A 21,354-nucleotide genomic window follows, 5' to 3' on the forward strand; every position below is an offset into this window, starting at 1 on the left:
ATTACGAGTCCTGCGCGCTATCCACCAGGCTACGAGGCCCCCTAACCAAATGACCAAATGAAGAAAAATTTTGTAGGATAAACAGGAATTATTTAACTGAATAATCGTGGTATCTGCCAACTTGTGTGGACTAAATGGAAGAGCCATGATAAATGTTAAGTGCATAGCTCTTGAATAATTTGTTAGCATAGAGATACTGTTTGGTGACAGTTGGGAAAAGTGGTCAGCAGAACAACTAGTAATTTGCAAAGCATTTCTCAGCAGTATTTTTAATGCTAAGTAATGTTTAGAGGGGGTTTTGAGTATAGATGTATGAACCATCAGGAGGTCATCCTGGGATGGACTGAGTGTTCTCTAGTGTCTATCCTCTCTCAGTGTGATCTGGCTGCACCAGGTACAGTATATTTATCAAAATAAATAACAAATAAATATCATAAAATATTTTCCACTGTGAATACCTTATAATGAATGTCAATGGCAAGTACTATATGTAGTTCTCATACATATTCAATTACTGTAATGTTTGTCATGCAATTACCCGCTGTACACATCACTAACTTTCCATTCACCTGAGCTGTATGGATCTCGAACTGTGGCTCCCAAGCATGTGAGGCTGACAATCTATCATCGACTGGGCTATGAGCAGTTTTAAAAAGTGAAAAATTCAAGTATGGCAGCAGGATGCTGCTTCTGGAAACTTTCCTTATTAAGACTGCTCATAGGCCTGTCAATAGAGCGTTAGCCTCACACACGTGGGGTCCACGGTTCATGACCCATACAGACCAGGTGAATGAAATGTTTATTTCCATGGAAGTGTGGATGACATTTTATAACATTAACTTAATTTTGATTATTAAATCAGAACAGATTAGCCAATATTCCAAGCAAAGTGATTAATCTTAGGTAAAATCACAATCATAGCTTACCTTAGAACTGACATTTAGAGTGAATGATTTTTCTCCACTCATTTCTAGATGCTTAGTTTATCAAATGTCTTCAACTAGCACATGAAACTTTGCCAGTACAGCAGCTCTGTAAAATACTGTTTCTTAATACAAAACCTTTACTGCAGCATGCAGGGTATGTACATTAGTACTGAAATAAAAGTCTTCTATTTTTAAATATCAACAGCTGTTACCACAATGTGAATCGTTGCATAATATTAAGTGGCCTAACCGTAAATATTTTTATAAAAACCTTTTCCTACTGTGAAATACTGTTGAACATTTATGAATAAGCTTTAGATATCTGTGTAATTTGTATTGTGACTTCCATAAGTCAATTGCCAAAATTTTTGTTCTTACTCAAAATTAAAATTTTCTTTGTGTAGTCAGTCAGGTACTAATATTTATATAATTCATTGTGTTGGAGGACAGGCAGTCAATTTATAAATACAGTATATGTTAGACTTTTATCGAGGTCATTTCCCCCAGGATCCAATTACTGACCCTCCCCAGGATGTAGCCCCCACAACAGGCTGATAAACTCCTGGGTACCTATTCATTGCTAGGACAGAAGCATGAGGTAAATGGAAACACGCCCAACTATTTCTGTGCTGCCCGGGATTCGAACCCGGAATTCTCTATTTTTGAATCGAGAACAAACAAGACTATATTACCGGGACCCTCAATTACTATGCAATTATTCACTTTGTTTTAGTCTCAGATGCACATAAAAATGGATAGCCTAATTATATTGATGATCTTTGATCCAGTTAAATATTTAAATGCTTTATTATTATTTATATTATCTGAAAATGAAGAAACTACAACATTTTGATCCATTCTGGACCATTATCCTGGGTTCCTACAGTACATCCACTCAATACTAAGATTATTGTATCACAATTTGCAGTGTTCACAATTTCACCATTTGGATACAGGTTCACGGTGCACTATGCTACTATATTTGTATACAGTATAACAATGTAATGCCTTAAAATAACTTCATAGGCTGCCAAGGCCTACCTAACTAAATAAACCTCACTGAATGTTGCCTAACATGATAGTATTCATTACCACATAAATTAAAAGGCTGATTATACAGATACTGAGGAAGACACCAAGGGCAAAAACATCTACCCACTAATATTTATATTGTTGTGTTGTCAGGGACAGGAAGCCAATGTATGTATATAGTGCATGCTTGTAACAAGGTCACCCCTAAAGTCGAACTACTGACCTCCAGGATGCAACCCCACAACAGTTGCTTAATTCCCGGGTACCTGTTTATGACTACATGAACAGAATCATTTGGCAAAGGAAAATGTGAAATTTGTATTTCAGTTGTGAAGAGAATGATTACAGTGGCATGTTGTTGTTGTTAAAGATTTAGCTACTCAGGACGAAGTGTCCATGTAGCACGGGCTATGGTGAGCTCGTAAAACAGTGGCAAGTCACTAACAGTTAAATCTAACTGAACCTAACTAAATTTCACCCACTGAAAAGCGCAGGAGCCACAAAATATAGTAATGTTTATCTGGTATAAACTAGGGTATAGCACAGAAAACCTACAATATTTTTTAACATTTATCTCGACATTATTATAAACTCCAAAAATTTAAAAGGTTGTTGATGGTGAAAGTACCATTTAGCGGCAGGATCACAAGATAGGTTTTCACACGTGGATACAAACTACCAAAAGAAAGTAACTTCCATCTAAACGATTATGATTTCAGGAATAAACATAATCAAGAGTGCCTACTACTACCGAGATATAAACTTATAAAACCTTCTTCAGTTTGACTAATGTGGGACGCTTCTCTCACCGATCAACACTTAAAAGAGAAAGCGAGTTCTTAAGGCTCACTTTCTTCTGTCCATCCGCCGACTTCTTCATATCACAATAATAACAGCAGACTATTTATTCCCCGTCAAGTGTCCATCACCAGCTGAAGCTATGACTATGAACTAGCACACACACACGTGGTTCATGTGAGAGAGTTAAGAGTACAAGCAGGCGAGAGTGCCTCATCTCGCACTCAGCTGAGCATCAGCTGATGGGGTAAACACGACGCTCCTTCACATCCTCCACCGTACTCATCTCTCGCTCCTCCAATACCAACAACACCCTACTTCATCACTTTATAATAATAATAACATACTATACTATACACACAGAAATCACAATAGCGTGATATATATCAAATGAATAAATCCACAAGGGAGATTAAGGCACGTCTGGGATCATCCTGGACGTAAGTTCGAACCCTCATTACAGCTCTTCTCGATTTATTCATACAATACTATATATATTACTGTTAAACATAAGGTCACTGGGTATACTGTAGTAGACTGCTGTGCGTCACCAGTCTCAACGATTTCTTCTTCCGTAATCAATCTAAACATCCACTTTGTGATAGCATTTAGACTTAGTTTATTTTAATAAAGACAAATATACTTTCGAATTTTGCGGATGCCCTGATTAGGATAACATACTCACCTAGTTGTACTCAGCTAGTAATTATATATAGACGTCAGTTATATCAAGAGCTATATTATCGTAGTTAAATTAAAAGACCTATCTCGCAAATCTAAGTACAGTATAGCATATTGAAATATAGTTACTACTAGTTTTCTTTCTACTGGTAATAAATTGGTGTATGTTTGCATGTATACCAGACAAAGTCTATTTAATGGCAGAATTTAGTCATTTTGTGTAAACTCTTTTATATCTCATATTATTAATGATAACAGTAATCGAAAAAAGTCATAGTTTGTATATACAAGAGATGAAACAGCGAGCCATGAGCTAGAGCGATGTGCTGAGTCCATAAGGAGGCTGAGCTTCCGGAAATACCTTCCTGTGATTGGCTGTTGCGGGGAATACCAACACTCTTTTCTGAATAAAATTTAAACTAAGAAATAGATCCTTGTGCACAACAACAAGGTTGTTATGTAAAAGAACAACAATTTCTGTTTTGCACCTGACAGAAATCTCCATCTAACTGAATAATTTACTCGAATAAGAGGGCAGAGCAGCGTATCATTATTTGTGTCAAGGCAACCCCCAATAATAACGTCTCAAGTTAGGTAGCCAGCCCATGTTTCTGTAACACTCGTTACATCCTGCAGTATTTAATTATCACTATATTAATACTTTTAAATACTTAGCATTTCACTTTTTAGGTAGATTAAAGTTGAAGCAGAATGTCATAAGCATCGATGGTGTGCTGAATAAAGATGATTTATTAAATGGATGGAGCCTTTAGCTGATCCCTTTTCTGTGATTGGCTGTTGTGTGAATGTCAACAAAGAATATCTACCAATGATATGCCATTTATTATGCACCCCATACCCTCTGTGGGCGGAGCTTGGAACTTTCTACCCGAGCACAACAACCTGCCTTATGGGTTGCTGTTTGGCTATTTATAGTGCGTTGGAAAAAAACGAGATGGCGTTAGTAGTATTTTGCAGGGTAATTTGTTATAAGTGTATATAAGTGATGTCAACAGATGGCGTAAGCTGTATCTTATGGCCAGTGTTGACCAGCCAGTTGATAGTGTTCTCTTCTGCCGACAGATGGCACAGCTGTGTAGTTATTACTTCCGAATTCCCTTTTAAACACTGATCTACAAATCCCTTGGCTTATGATAAATAAGGTTTTATACCATTTATGATAAGTATTAGATAACTGGAGTTCCGCAATTACTTTTATTTATCAAGTGTTCAGGATATAATCATATCACGTCTGGTTAGGACGTACTGCTCTCGATTGATGAAGATTAAGCCACCCAAGAGGTGGCACGGACATGAATAGCCCGTAAATACTGCTCTCGTAATATTATTCAGGGGGGTGGGGGAACTATCAAGTGAAAGCGCTAAGCCATTACGACTATATAGCACTCGGAAGGGATCAGGATACGGATTTGGGATGGAACGGGGGAAAGGAATGGCGTCCAACCTCTTGGGCGGTCGGGGATTGAACGCGGACCTGTAGGAAACGAGACCGTCGCTCTACCGTCCAGCCCAAGTGGTTAAGCGTAATATTATTAAAACGACAATTTATGCAAATAATAATAGCATTTAATACTAAATATACTTGGATATATTGAAATTTGGTAGTGAATTCCAATCTAGGAATCTCCTATGACTAAACTGTATTTTTTAATCATTTTTATGTACTTACTACTTATTATTAAATTATTAAGTATTTACTATAATAATTAAATGAATTATTTTATTTAATATTAAAGTTAAATGATAAAATAATAGGTAATAATAAATCATTGTGTAGGGGGGACAGGCAACCAGTGTGTATATATACATATATTAGGCTTACACCAAGGTCCCACAAAGGTGCCACAAAGGTGCCAAATTAAAGACTGGGAGCTGCCGGGGCGGGTCCAAGGGCTGCTGGCGGCCCTGGCCAGGCTGAACTTCCGCGCCCTTATAATCACCATTGTTTAATAATCTTCACAGGGAGAAACAACTGTAAATATAGGAATAGCTTATTACAACATACACGGTAAAGAAAACAGCTCGGAAACTAAGGAAATAAAGCTGCCGAAAAAAACATTAAAGTCCACTTCAAGTTCAAGTATGTTTATTGAAACAATAAAAAAATACATCTCAAAGGGATAGAGTAAGTAGCTTAGGCTATTTCTACCCCCTTCTACTTCAAGTCCCTCAAGGGGCGCACAAATTCAGTGAGTACATATACACAAATCACAATACAAGAATCCCATTTAACATAGCAGGTTAAAATAGGAAGCACAGCATATAAGTGTTACAAGTGAGTTACAAGTTACAAGGGAACAAGTGAGAAGGCGGTGGAGGCCTCAAAACCGGAATTGCACACTGATTTTAATGCAGATATGTCGTGATTATCATAATATAAAGATGTTAAGGCACGAAAACCTTTTTATTCGTTAAAGTTTATAAGGCAATTAAAAGAACCTAACTCACAGCCCCTCTATTCAAGTCCCAAATTGTCAAAATTTGAAAATTAAAAAAAAAATTGGGCTACTCTTATTACAAATTCGCTACTTTTAGACCGTCAGCTCGCTACTTTTAGCAATTTAGATCTGGCAACCGTGCTTGCAAGCCAGAATCATGGATGTGGCTTTATTTAAATTTATACGACTGTGTTTTTCAGAATAAATGAATTGTTATGTTCATCTTTCTTAACGAACCCAAAGTCAACCAGCCTGTCTGTCTGTCTCTCTTTCTCTTTACTGTCACTCTATCTACTTATCTCTAACTATTATTTCGTCTTCCACACCCCCCCCCCCCAAGAGACACATAAACAAATGTATGTGTCTCAGATGTGCTGCTTTTTCTTTCCTTTCTCTTCTTTTTTTCCATTATCTTTTCTTTAATAATTAACTTCACGTTAATCACACGCAATAATTCACACTTGATCATATAAAAAGGCAGAGCATGATGAGTGGGAGTACTCACCTAGTTGTGCTTGTGTGAGGGGTTGAGCTTTGGTCCAGCCTTTCAACTGTCAATTAACTTGTGTAACAGGTTCCTGAGCTTATTGGCCTCTATCAAAGGGGGGGGGGGGGTAGAAATAGCCTAAGGTACTCTATCCCTCTGAGATGTATTTTTTTCTTGTCTCAATAAACATACTTGAAGGTAAAGGGAAGGGTCATCCCTTCACCTTCTAGTGTGTGGTCTGGTCAACATACTTTAGCCACGTTATTTGTGACTCATCGCCTGCAACATACTTGAATTTGGCCTCTATCATATCTACACTAGAAACAGCCAGATATCTGGCAGATATCTGCCAGATATGGAGTCTGCTTCCACCACATCACTCCCTAATGCATTCCATTTGTTTTATCCATCGGCTGCGGACCGACCCGACCAAGGCCCTTTCGAGAGTCTGAGAGAGGGCCTTGACCGACTTCGCAAACTATATTATGTTTTACGCTGGCGATGGTAATTGCCGGTTGAGTGCTAGACAGTTTAGAAACTGGGAAAGTTATCAGCGTATGTATGGTCTATGGTCTATGTCAACGAAGGTCTCTAGCAGCCTACTTGCTGCATTTGACGAAATCTAACCAATTTCACTTCGTGGTCTTCTAAGCTGTGGTCCACCCCAATTAAGTGGCAGTCATAAATTGTAAATTACTGTGTATTTAAAATAGATGTTTTCTTAAATTTTAAATTACTGTGAATTCAAAATACGTGTTTTCTTAAATTTTAAATTACTGTGTATTCAAAATAGGCGTTTCTTAAATATGAATTCTTATTATTATACACTAGAACTAAGTGTACAGCAAACTTAGATTAGCATAGGTTAGGTGTTAAGTTTCCGTTGGTAGTTATTTATATTTGCAGTGCGTTGATGAAGGTTTAGCATGACATGTTGTCAGACTAGGCTTGTCCGTGCAGCGGTCAATCCAAAATATGCATTCATAAATTTTAACGTAATGTGTACTCACAATAGTTTTTTATGGTAAATAAAACAAATATCATATACTAGACATTTATGTATAGTTAGGCATAAGTTAGGTGTTTAGGTTCTGCTGGCAATTATATTTGCAATTGCAGTACGTGGGTAAAACATTTACAGAGGTGCGGTATTCTAATATACAGGAAGTAAGCATTCTTCGATAAAAGTTCGAACGCAATCAGTTGTGAGTCATGTGTATGTGTGTATATAAGTTTTTTCATTCATAAATAAAGGGCTCGCGGCTAGATTAACGAGCATTTGACCAATGTTCTGGATAAAACAAGCGTGTGTCAGTCTCCTCGCAGCTGTCAGGGGAAGTGCACGTCACTCGCCCCCGCCACCTTCCTGACGGAGATAATAATGAATTACGACATTCTCGAGACTGCTCAGCCAGTAGTGATAACGAATTGGCTTCATGGCCTCATTGTTATGGAAACAACAGACAACAAATCACATACTGGCAGCAGTGGCTGAGGTGACGGCTATAGTGAATGGCTGTTAGACCTTGCATGATGTGTGGGCAGCTGTAATTAACTGGAAAAACACCTCTACCAACACTACACTCACACACATGCTCCTGATTAGCTGCTCCAGACATATGGGGACTTGTGAGCAGTCGTCACAGAACAGAGGTGGAGCCACAGCTGCAGGAAGTGAGTGAACAGTTCGCCAGTACAATGGAAAACATTCCTGCGGTTGACAACAACAAGAAAAGCTGCTGCTGCTCTGTGTGTGTAGAGGCCGACATCACAAGCTCCCCAAAACAAACGTCAAACTATGCACTCAAACGCACAAACCTAACCAGGCCCCTAACCTAACCTGCCGACCCACGCATACAAAATGTGATTGTTCTTCGATGGGGGATTTATAGTACTACGTTATTCGTCCGTTGGGAGATTTTGACTTCAACAAGTGATGTATTTATTGTTTGAGAGAGAACAGGTTGTGTTATGGGTCGGTGAAGGAAGGCTTGCCACCTCACGCTGCCCTCGTTACCACCACCTACACACACTCTTGTCCTGTAAACAAAGTGCAGAGTTATTGTAAATTGTTGTTTACGGACACAACAAAAACAGTCATATATACGTATGATAAAAGTGAACTGTGTAGAGAAAAGTGCAGTGTAATGTGACTTTTTTTACACTTGTTTATGAACGCAGCAACAACAAACAAGTGTCATATTGTGAATGCATAAAAGTAGTGAACGTTTATACAATTAAAAGTGAATCCAGTACAGTGAGTGGTGTGTTGGGCAGTGTAGGCTACAAGGTGTAGCTGCCGTGGGTACACAGGCTGCCAGTTGTGGGTACACAGGCAGCCAGTTGTGGGTACACAGGCTGCCAGTTGTGGGTACACACCTACGCCCACAGCAAACAACAGATGGCGCTGACAACAGTTGTGGTAAGTACAATACTAATAAGTTTTAATATTTATTGTCAAAGAATCCACTAGTGGTTGAGCAGTGACTAATGACGAATGTCTTCATATCATTAGCGAATACAATATTGTTCCAGTAAGTCGAAATGCATTACATTAGGCTGTAATATTATTGATAAGGCAAATGATGCATATAATATCAGAATTTCATACAGAAAGTACCTGTTTATATTAAGATTTGGTAGTGAATTATAATCTAGGAATCTTGCTCATGAAATCGTAGAGTACTCTAGGCGTAGTAATGTCCATTATATATATTTTTATTTTTAAATAATCCACACACGTCTTATATTATGTTGATTTTTTTTAAGTAGTATTATAATGAGAACAAAACATCGATGTTCCAAATGAGATGTCAGCATTAAGTCTTTTATGTAAATTTTATTTAGCAAATGCCAGCAATGACTTCAGGAACGGGGCAGCCGACATTTTTATAAAAAAGCTCCACTCCACCCATACCTGCACCCACACCACCCATACCTGTACCCACACCACCCATACCTGTACCCACACCACCCATACCTGCACCTACACCACCCATACCTGCACCCACACCACCCATACCTGTACCCACACCACCCATACCTGCACCCACTCCACCCATACCTGCACCCACACCACCCATACCTGTACCCACACCACCCATACCTGTACCCACACCACCCATACCTGCACCTACACCACCCATACCTGCACCCACACCACCCATACCTGTACCCACACCACCCATACCTGCACCCACTCCACCCATACCTGCACCCACACCACCCATACCTGTACCCACACCACCCATACCTGTACCCACACCACCCATACCTGCACCTACACCACCCATACCTGCACCCACACCACCCATACCTGTACCCACACCACCCATACCTGCACCCACTCCACCCATACCTGCACCCACACCACCCATACCTGTACCCACACCACCCATACCTGCACCCACACCACCCATACCTGCACCCACACCACCCATACCTGCACCCACACCACCCATACCTGTACCCACACCACCCATACCTGCACCCACACCACCCATACCTGCACCCACACCACCCATACCTGCACCCACACCACCCATACCTGCACCCACACCACCCATACCTGCACCCACACCACCCATACCTGCACCCACTCCACCCATACCTGTACCCACACCACCCATACCTGTACCCACACCACCCATACCTGTACCCACACCACCCATACCTGCACCCACACCACCCATACCTGCACCCACACCACCCATACCTGCACCCACACCACCCATACCTGTACCCACACCACCCATACCTGCACCCACACCACCCATACCTGCACCCACACCACCCATACCTGCACCCACACCACCCATACCTGCACCCACACCACCCATACCTGCACCCACACCACCCATACCTGCACCCACTCCACCCATACCTGTACCCACACCACCCATACCTGTACCCACACCACCCATACCTGTACCCACACCACCCATACCTGCACCCACACCACCCATACCTGCACCCACACCACCCATACCTGCACCCACACCACCCATACCTGCACCCACACCACCCATACCTGCGCCCACACCACCCATACCTGTACCCATATCTAGTATACGACCTAGCCATATGAGAGTTGTTCTAGCTCTTACACCTCACGCCTACCATCATTATTATCTTAGATGAACCTAGGTAAGCTTTTGATGCGAAGGGAAGAGCTCACTTGGCATAAAGGAATATAGAAGGATCTAGAAGCCGGGGGCATTTTCCCGCCCAAGTCAGGCGACGTTGGAAAATTCAAAAAGAGTAAATACATTAAAAAAAATTCTGGTTCTGAACACAAATTACAATAAATAAAATATTGACCTTCAATACCGAACCTAAAATGGACAATATATTCCATGACAAGCCTAAGCTCAGTATAGAAAACGTCACACCTCACACCTCCAGATAAAGACGGAACTTCAGAAATACAGTTGAGTTTCCGTTGAATTTCCTGACCGACTCTGGCAACTCTCACAATCAAAACTTGTCGCCGACTTTTTCCCGCCAAATATTGGATTCCAAGTGGCCAGATGTGTCATGTGTTGGACCCGGGACACGCTGGGATACGGAAGGGAAGGAATAGACACCCGGTGAGCGACGGAGGGTGACAGTGGCGAAAATAAGAAAGACTAGGCTGTTGACGGGGAGGCATGAGCTACTGGACCGCCATTTAGCGTCATCCCTACCTGCCAGTATTACTCCACTCGTTCATAACATGTCGATGTATCCTTAGTTTGAATCTGAGCCCAAAACGTGGTTAATAGTATAGTAAAAAACTTTGTGATGAGTGAAGTAGCGAGCGAGGCTTCAACAGGCTGCTGGAAGCCACCAGGAGAACCTGAGGGTATCTGTCTGGCTAAATGGAGGTCAAAGGTTGATGAGTTGTTGGGTGGAAGCGGTGATCATCGTTACGGCCGCTGCTGGGGTAGTTGGCGGGGCAGCGGTGCAGCAAGTGCAGCACACTGATTGACGATCTCTCTCTCGGACTTGAGATAGGAGCCCACAACTCAACGGACGTCAGTTCTCGGCTAGAGTGAATAAGACTGAGAGCTGCAGCTGTTGACGTATGGGTGTTGATCCTGTGTTTTGTGTCAGATTTCATTAAGATTTGTGTTGAAAGTTGCGTACAGTACATCAGCGGCTCGTGCTTCGCTTCGAACATGCTTCGAACATGTTCGAATATGCTTCGAACAAGGAGGACAAGGAGAGGTATAGGCTGTGAGGTGTTCTGGCATTGGTCAAGTTTGTGAACCAAAACACAACCTCATCGTATGAAATAATTTGTTTCTGCTGCCGTGTTAAACAAAATCATTGAAGTAATATTCCACGTTCGTCTAGGGTACTCGTATAGTACATGGCTGGTTCGTAGACTACACGTCTTTATGAACCTGTATTCACCTATTTGTTCTTGCGGGGGTTGAGCTCTGCTCTTTCGACCCACCTCTCAACTGTGCATCAACTGTAATTAACTACTAACTAATGTTTTTTGTCTGTGACATTAAGTGTTCGTAGAGTTCCAAACATATTTTACGAGTCAGTGCTCCCATTGTCCATAATTAAACATCTGTTATATAGCGTAATATACTGGTTCTGTATAATATATAAATCATAAAATTAAATACCTTTATCTGTGAGCTTTTAACAAGTGACAGCAACAAGATGGATCACTACAGACTTGAGTTACTGCACTGTGTTCAGCTCGTGTTGAGTCCTCGTGGTGATTAGGTTGTGTGTTGACGTTGTTCATCACTTGTGTTGCAGCCGTTGCTCAGTCGTGTTCCACTCATTCATCACTTCGTTTTAAAACATTTTGCGCAAAGCTTAAATCATACACTGCTAAATATACTTATAAGACTCTTAATCAAATGTTAATTAACAACCTTTATATAATATGGCACCTCGAAGGCCTAATTATAGATACTGATATTTGTTATATAATAATAGTGATGTGTAAGTCGACTAGAAGTTGCATAAGGTTCAATCTGCTGTTGCTCACGAGCTTAGCAGAGCAGATGTTATTAAAGTCTCTGGGGGTCAAGGGTCACCTTCGTGGACGGGTCGTCCTGCATGAAGCAAATTGATTCTCTATGAACCATGCTTTGTAATTCCTGTTAATTTATGAAGTAAAAAACTTGAAATACTGTAAGTGGAGTTAGCACGACTAGTGGGTGGGTGGGGTTGGGGTTGGAGGAGAGGGGGGCTAGAGGGGGTGGGGGGGCAGGAATGAGGGGGTAACTGGGGCAGGAGTGTGGTGACGGGTTACTGTTGGGGGGGGGGGGGGGAGGTGGGGGAGGAGGAGCGTGTCCTGGGGTTAACAGTTGTTGGGAAGGCGCCAGGTGCCCCCCACCGTAACGACCCACACAACATTGCTCCAACACAGTACGGTCCCGAGGCTGTGATTGGCAGCAACAATGTGATCATTGTCTAGCAGTAATTAACGCTGTGAGCACAGTCTCAGGCCGCTGTAGTATCCTGTAATCTGTTATGTGGCAGATATCACGGGGGGAAGTTACGAGAGCAGTCAGGCAGGTCGAAGTAGGTCATTCGTGAGTCTGATTGTCGAACTACATCTCACGGGTAGTGTTATCAGATGCGCGTCGTGCGCAGCTGAGGGCTGTACTGCGCACCGCTTGTACTTGGTGGGGATGATTGGTGGCAGCGAAGTCCTGCTGCCTCACGACCCTTTGGGGAGGTGATCCACGCTCGCCTCAAATAGGTACGAGTCATTACCCCCGTCTGGAGATGACGCGATAATACCAGAGTAAACCAATGGACGAAGGAACACATTGCTAAAAGTCGGCACAGTACACACGAAAATAAACCAGTAATTAAAACGAAAGATAATTATTTGAACGTGGCGCAGGGGCTCGAGCAGGCGAACTCTGTCTACGAGATTTTGACATTACGTAAATGTTGGAAAAGTATAGTATTAGGAAACTGTAATACTATAAGGCAGGTCTCGTCACGTCCTCGAGGTCTCTCACACTGCCTGAATGATCTATCCAGGAAATTGAATATTTCTTTTATCTTTAATTATTTTCTGCCTGTCTAGCTTCATAGAACCTATAGCAGTCGTGTGTGAGGCTAACACAATAGAGCTGCCCCTCGCTGGGTTATATGTACAGAAGGGGGGATATACTTTACTCAAAGCTGTAATGGAGTAACATTTCGCCCGCCCCACAATTATGAGCTTGCCCTATGTAATGAACTTTGTCAGTAGTCCCATAACTGCAGCAGGCGCCCGTCTCGTCTCCCCTCCCCCCACCACTTCGCTTCCTAATTATGGTTTGTGCGATCTGATCCCTGAAAACTGCAAGGTGGACATAGCGGACCCAAAATATTACACAAGACGAATGTCACCACTGCCAAGTGCCAGCAGGAACAGGCTGCTTGCTTTTCCTTACGACTAAAGAAACCATACGTCACTAGAACAAATCCACAAGGGCCGTGACGAGGATTCAAACCTGCGTCCGGGAGCATCCCAGACACTGCATACGTCACTACGCTGGTTTTGCTATGCAGAATAAATGATCAAATTAAACACTCACTTGGCAGAGTATATAAAGAACAGTTCTGCCTTCCTCCATAACTCTTCCTTCTATTCCATATCTTCGTTATTATTCTCTTCTTTACTTTCTCACTTTCTTCATGCTTGCTTTACTGTCTCTTGCTGTGGGTGAGGTGCTACAAGTTTGGCGCATGTTGTAGTGTTGATCATGACACACACCTCATGTTGCAGTGTTGATCATGACACACGCCTCAGCTTCTCACTCAAGTTTCTGACATCTTCAATTTGTTGGAGACTTTGAGAGGATGTGGAGGACACGTGCGTGACTTTGGTGCATACAGATGGCTCCCGTTCACCCACCACCAGCCACTGCTTCACCGCCTACACACACTCTGCTTCCCTAACTCTGCTTCCCTAACTCTGCTTGCCTAACTCTGCTTGCCTAACTCTGCTTGCCTAACTCTGCTTGCATAACTCTGCTTGCCTAACTCTGCTTGCCTAACTCTGCTTCCCTAAGTCTGCTTGCCTAACTCTGCTTCCCTAAGTCTGCTTGCCTAACTCTGCTTCCCTAAGTCTGCTTGCCTAACTCTGCTTGCATAACTCTGCTTGCCTTACTCTGCTTGCATAACTCTGCTTGCATAACTCTGCTTGCCTAACTCTGCTTGCATAACTCTGCTTGCATAACTCTGCTTGCCTAACTCTGCTTGCATAACTCTGCTTGCATAACTCTGCTTGCATAACTCTGCTTGCCTAACTCTGCTTGCATAACTCTGCTTGCATAACTCTGCTTGCATAACTCTGCTTGCCTAACTCTGCTTGCATAACTCTGCTTGCATAACTCTGCTTGCATAACTCTGCTTGCCTAACAGTTGCGCATTTTTAACTTTCGTACGTTCAAGCTCTTTATTGCATGCGTCTTTGAAGTTGTGGATGGAGGTGGCTTCTACGACTTCTACTTTTCAGTCCATTCGACATGTTGATCACACCCGTGCAAGGTAAGAATATTTCTTTGCACATCTTGCACTCATTTGCGTGGCAAGCTTCGACTTGTGTCTTCATGTTTAACTTGCAGGGGAATGGGTGTTGGTGACATAACTAGTATCAGTGTGTTATTACTGTAGTTATTAAACTTTGTAACACAACTTTTCTTCATAAGTAGTGTTATTTTCTGGGTGCTTATGCCTCCAATGTATAGTAAAATAAGTTATTATTCCCCTTAAGTTTTGCTTTGATCTTTGTCTCAGAGACTTCGACTCCTTATCAGCTCTAGATAAGGAGGTGAAAGCTACCGAGTTGCTTCAGCTGAAAGCATTGATGACCTTTGCCAAACAGAGGTCACGAAGCGTTTTGTAGTGTATATGGCTTTGTTAAATTTCCTTCGAGTCACATATAAATTGAGGGAGTCGCATATAAATTGAAACGTGAGTATCTCACGACACACACATGTTTCCTCCTTCCCTTAAACATGACTCGTCTCCCCAGCCTCACTACCTTCCTAGCCTCGGCACACCACACTGCTTCCCTACTACAGATTGATTGATTGATGAAGATTAAGCCACCCAAAATGTGGCACGGGCATGAATAGCCCGTAAGTGGTGGCCCCTTTTGAGCTATTACCAGTATCAAGAGCTGATACTGGAGATCTGTGGAGGTGCGACTGCACCCTGCGTGACGGGAGATGTCTCCCGTCTGCTATTGATTGATTGATTGATAAAGATACTACTACAGGCTACTCACTTTCTTTTATAATATCACCCTCTATGGCATCACATCTCACCCTCTATGGCATCACGTCTGCAGCCCCACGAGTCCCGCAGGAGCTCCGTCTCACCGCTAACTCCTCTCCACATAATTCTCACTCTGTTGTCTAGCAAATTGTCTGTCTCATCCCCCAAGTCCTACGCCCTCTCGCTCTCACTCCCGCTACGATATAATGGAGGATAAAGTGAGAAAGGTGACGACACTTTGCGATAATTGACCGACCCTCAGCCCAGTTGGCAACTTGACGAGCCAACCTAAAGTTAAATTGGAACTGGAAATTCGGTGTAGAAGAAGAGTTCAGTGATCAGGCGACTTTTAGAAAAAACTGCAAATTAAATTGGTAATTTTTGCCGCGTGTAGTGAAGGTGAGCGGATAGAAGCACACACTTAACAGGAATTTGTAGATCTATCATGCTGCAAATATTATATATAGAAGCATTTAGGCATTATGATTAATATATATCTACTATTGTTATTCTTGTTTATATTATCTAATAATTATAATATTGTTGCTATTATTGTCGTAATTGTTATCTAGTATGCTAGTCAGTGGAAGGTTGTGTCTCACAAGTGTTCCCTGCATGTGTGTATATATATATATATATATATATATATATATATATATATATATATATATATATATATATATATATATATATATAATATATATATATATATATATATATAAAATGTTGAATATGACCGAAAAGTTTATATTCATCGTCTGGGTACAGGTACAAGAGGAGTGTTGTCAACGCTTACGTCGACCGTGCTCTCAGCCACAGCTCAGGATGGAAGCAAGTCGATGAAGAACTCTGTAGGGAAAAGCAGGTCCTATTCAACAACGGCTTCTCTAATGGTTTTGTTGAAGACATCATAAAAAGAAAGGTGAAACGCCATGCAACCTCTGAAGAGTCCAACTGGCTAACAAAACCCATTGAAAGAGACAAATATCGTCTATGCCTAACATTTAATGTTGACCAATCTCAGTGAGGACGGATTTTTTATTTAGTGCGAGATTTGAAAATTAGCGGAATTTGCCATTTAACTCAAAGGGGTAAATGGTATTGGCCCCCGATCACGGTATGTACTGCCCATACCCCAGATCATTCACCCTGCAAAGTTTCGAGAGGCTGTTCTACTCTGAGCAAACATGTATACATTAATATATCGTGGGCGCAGGAGTTCTTAATACACGTGGAATTGTGTCATGGTGCTCCGTGTACCATAATGTGTGGTGGTAATGTTGAATAAAAACTGGGCCCAAGCAGCTCCGTCTTGCCGGTTCGTCTTATCTTCTCCTCCTCCTGCAACAAGTGTCAAAGGGCCTAATTAGCTCAAATTTGCATGTGTAAGTCTTGCTCCTTGCAGCAAGTTCATAATACAGTGTTATCAAGAAGTATGTCTCCTGGAGGTAACTTAAGGGTAATGAGCTCTTCTTTAAGCGCAAGAAGAGATGGCCGCTGAATACACACGCATATAAGTGATACAGTTACGCACTTTCTTGACAGCGGGGCTATTGTAAGACTCGCTCGTCTCCTAAAAAATTTAACCTTGACCTTATCGTTTTTGATGTGGGCGTTGATGGAGACTCGCAGCCAGGATTTTATTGCGCTCTCTGTCGCTCGTAAATCCATCAAGCAACGTTTTGTTGATCAGGGCTATATACATCCCAGATACTGGTCCAAATCCGGCCGGCCTCCAACGCAAGTGTTCTCAGCACAAATAACAAACACAGGGACCCGACACTGGGTTTGTTTACCCTGTCTCATTGGTGTCTGCTCCGGCCGTCCGCCCTCAACCTTGCTCAACACTCAGTCTCGCGCCACCACCCGGCGCATGGTCACAGCCACGCCTGACTGACACGTGCCTGTCTGACACACGCCTGACTGACACACGCCTGACTGACACACGCCTGACTGACACACGCCTGATTGACACGCGTCTGACACACGTCTGACTGACACACACGCCTGACTGACACACGCGTCTGACTGACACGTGCCTGTCTGACACACGCCTGACTGACACACGCCTGACTGACACACGCCTGATTGACACGCGTCTGACACACGTCTGACTGACACACACGCCTGACTGACACACGCGTCTGACTGACACGTGCCTGTCTGACACACGCCTGACTGACACACGTCTGACACACGTCTGACTGACACACGCGCCTGACTGACACACGCCCGTTACACAACATGACACTCCGGTTTTCTAGTAAATGTAGCGGGTGTCATAGTCATGTTGGGTTGTCATGAAGCTCGCTGTATTTTTCTTTGGTAATGTCAATAGGATCCCAACATGAGGGGACCAATGCAACACTGCTACAGCTTGGTCGTGTTACTAGTAAGACACTTCACAGATACCAGAGGCAGCTGCACACACACACACGCACACACACACACACACACACACACACACACACACACACACACACACACACACACACACACACACACACACACACACCGGAATGCTACATACAGCATGCGTGAGATCCACTCTTGTATATGGAACCCTCACCTGAAGATACACAAAACACCACTAGAGAAGGTCCAAAAACCTCCAACAAGACTCATTCCTTAGCTAAGGACTTAACCATACTGAGGGGAAAAAGGGAACAGGGCAGACATGACAGCGACATAAAAGATTTTAAAAGGAAGTAACCAAAGAGATGAATGGGAGAGCAAGGTGACCATGATAAATAATGGACACAAATCAGTCACAAATGTCGAATAAACCTGTTTTTACTTGAGAGTAATAAATAGATGGATTGGAATGCAAGATTTATTTTTAATGTAAATATGTTTATAAAAACGAGTGAATTTAAATATTTTATCGTTGGACTACTAGTGCTATGTGTGTCTTACGGCTATTCATGCCCGTGCCAACTGTTGGGGTGGCTTAATCTTCACCAAGCAGTGTTATTGCTGTGTCCGTGGGTTGGTGGGTCAGCACAACCGTTCCCTCAGCATCACACCTTCAGTATCAGTGCTGGAGTTTTGTGCCCCATTATAAGGTGGATGTGTCAAGAGGTTTAGGGGGGGGGGGGGGTAGAAATAGCCTAAGCTACTCTATCCCTTTGAGATGGATTTTTTCCTTGTCTCAATAAACATACTTGAACTTGTGTCAGAGGTTTCCTGCCCGACACTCGTCGTGGGAATGTATCACACTGGCCGCTGATGCTTCATATTACAGGTCCCACCCTATAAATTCACAGCACAGCCCCGCTCCTGTGCCAGGTAAGTTCACTACGGGCTCACCATAGCCCGTGCTACTTGCCCCGCTCCTGGGCCAGGTAAGTTACGGGCTCACCATAGCCCGTGCTGCTTGGAACTTGTTCCGAGTAGCTGAATCTATAACAACAACAATAACCCATAAATTCCACTTGTTATCCTGCAAAGTTAGCAGGTAACAGATGCCGAGGAGAGATGGCTATCAGTTTAATTTGCTTGTTACGACACACGTCTTTCCTGTTTGACTCGCTGGTAACTGGCTGCTATCGGATTGTTGCCTTTTGGGTGATTGACAGCAACGTGATATGTTACTCGCCTCGTGGCTGGTTGCTGCTTCCAGATGACTATCTCTCCGACCTCGTCGTTGATTGGCTGTTATGTCAAAAAGTTACGTCTCTATCGACTGATTGGACGTTGATCAATGTGTAACTCATTTGATCTTGTCAGAGAATGAATGTTAATGGGAGGAGCAGAGCCTGAACATGGCATGTAAACACGTTGCCGGGTAATGTAAAATATAAAACCTTATTATAAACCGATAATGAGTCTAAATCCCGTGTCTGGCAGCGACGTAGTGATCAGAGAGCGAGACCTGTAGATTAATCCCTAATTGATCCTCTCGAGTCATGCATGTGTTTACATCGACTTGAGAATGGTCCTGGACGGACCGAAACGTCGTCGTTCCTTCACTTTCTAGTGTGTGGTCTGGTCAACAGGTCTACATCAGTCGGTGTGCGATACTGCTGTCTCGTCTGGAAGTCGACATCATTGAAATTGAAATTGAAATAAGTTTATTGAGGTAAAATACACGCAAAGGGATGAGGTAGCTCAAGCTATTCTCACCCCGTTCAGTACATCGTGTTAATACATACATAGACACACATCGCAAACAATAAACATATTACCAAACATTCTGAGAGATAAACATCTACATTTCGATATCATCATCTTGTCGTCGGCAAGACGCCTGTTTGGATGTCAGCGTGGGGAGGCCAGTTACTGGTCACTACTCAAGCTATTGATTCCTGGCATAATAGTATATAGGAAACAATTGGAGGACCTCAGGGTATCACAGGCACATTGGGGTTGCTGACCTCAAGTCCCTGCTTGACCCTAGCCAGAACTAACCTTTCGATTGATTCAGCGATGCCATATTGAACTTCCTTTCTTATTTGGATAACATAATGACGCTAATCCAGTGAGAACCCGGCCCTCCACGCTCAGTACCGGGCCGCCCTTGGTCGCTATCCGGCCGTCCACGATGAATTTAGCCGGTTAAACTGTTCATTATGTGATCTGAAATGATTGATTCTTAAGAATAACGAAGCCGTTTTAAGACTGAGATTCAATCCACTTTTAACCTGCCATTTGATAATTAAGGTAGGCGTTAATGATCCCTGATAATTACTGCGCTCATAAAATATCAAAGGATTGTTTTGTCAAGATTTAAGATTTACCTAGTCCATAAGTACTCACCTAGTTGTACTCGCCTAGGTGTGCTTGCGGAGGTTGAGCTCTGACTCTTTGGTCCCGCCTCTTAACTGTCAATTAACTCGTATACAGATTCCTGAGCCTACTGGGCTCAATCATATCTACATTTAAAACTGTGTTTGGAGTCTGCCTCCACCACATCACTGCCTAATGCATTCCACCTGTTAAAATAGCAAGTTTTCTGTCAAACTATTACAACTTAGTTCGAGCTTGAGTCTTTCGTCACGTTAGTGTCCGTTGTTGCTCTGTTGTCAAACTCAGACGATCTCCCAGTGTAGCTTAATACCCTATTGGGCCTTTTAAGACCCTAAATAGGTTTTGTTTGGTTTAGATAACTAACAGCTGGGTAACAGACCTAAGAGGGTCTCTTTCGTATATTGTCATTAGCTCTGTGGAGGTCATCCGAAAGCTTCCTTTTGGATTCTTGTTTCCAATGTGTTTATCTTATATTTATCAGCATTAAAATTCATTGGCTTGAAGTTTTTGTCCAGGATCATTAAGGTCCAGCAGGACCCGTAACGCCCACCAGTTCCCTTCGGGGTCCCTTTGGGGTCCCTTTGGGGTCCCTTTGGGTCCCTTTGGGGTCCCTTTGGGTCCCTTTGGGGTCCCTTTGGGTCCTTTTGGGTCGCCTATGGGTCCCTTTGGGTCTCCTCAGGTCCATGAGAACCCAACCTCAATACTCCTCCTCCCAGCAAGACCAGACGACATGATTCCTGGCTGAGATTGCCTATCGACAATATAAGCTGCCTGATGTATCACTTAATAGTTTAATTTATGAATGTTGGTCTATATTTGCTAGTACATGTACTTGTAATCTCAGTTTGATATTATTATAAGCGTGTGACGTCTATCTTGTAATGTTAGAAGCATTGCTTCGTTGTCCAGTGGGTTGGACGCCGGCAGTTTCGACAGCCAGAACCCCGCAGCGCTCTTGACTTTATCCTCAAATATAATTCTCTTCAGT

At 42.7% G+C, this 21,354-nt stretch overlaps 1 protein-coding gene across 2 annotated transcripts in view; it reads right to left on the reverse strand.

Annotated features, from left to right (window-relative positions):
• The window catches only part of LOC123759971 (regulator of microtubule dynamics protein 1), a 16,690-nt gene extending 13,675 nt beyond the window's left edge, over nucleotides 1-3,015 (reverse strand). The window contains exons 1-2 of one of the 2 annotated variants that reach the window (XM_045745243.2): nucleotides 2,809-3,015; nucleotides 927-1,032 (exon numbers count right to left, since the gene is read on the reverse strand). In XM_045745243.2, coding sequence (XP_045601199.1) covers nucleotides 927-968 — 42 coding nt within the window. In that variant the 5' untranslated portion in view covers nucleotides 969-1,032; nucleotides 2,809-3,015. Of the gene's footprint in view, nucleotides 1-926; nucleotides 1,033-2,767 lie in introns of both variants that reach the window. The other variant, XM_045745242.2, reaches the window with a different exon arrangement.
• Nucleotides 3,016-21,354: the final 18,339 nt, after the last annotated feature.

Source organism: Procambarus clarkii, chromosome 16, assembly GCF_040958095.1.
Source record: "Procambarus clarkii isolate CNS0578487 chromosome 16, FALCON_Pclarkii_2.0, whole genome shotgun sequence".
Classification (NCBI taxonomy): domain Eukaryota; kingdom Metazoa; phylum Arthropoda; class Malacostraca; order Decapoda; family Cambaridae; genus Procambarus; species Procambarus clarkii.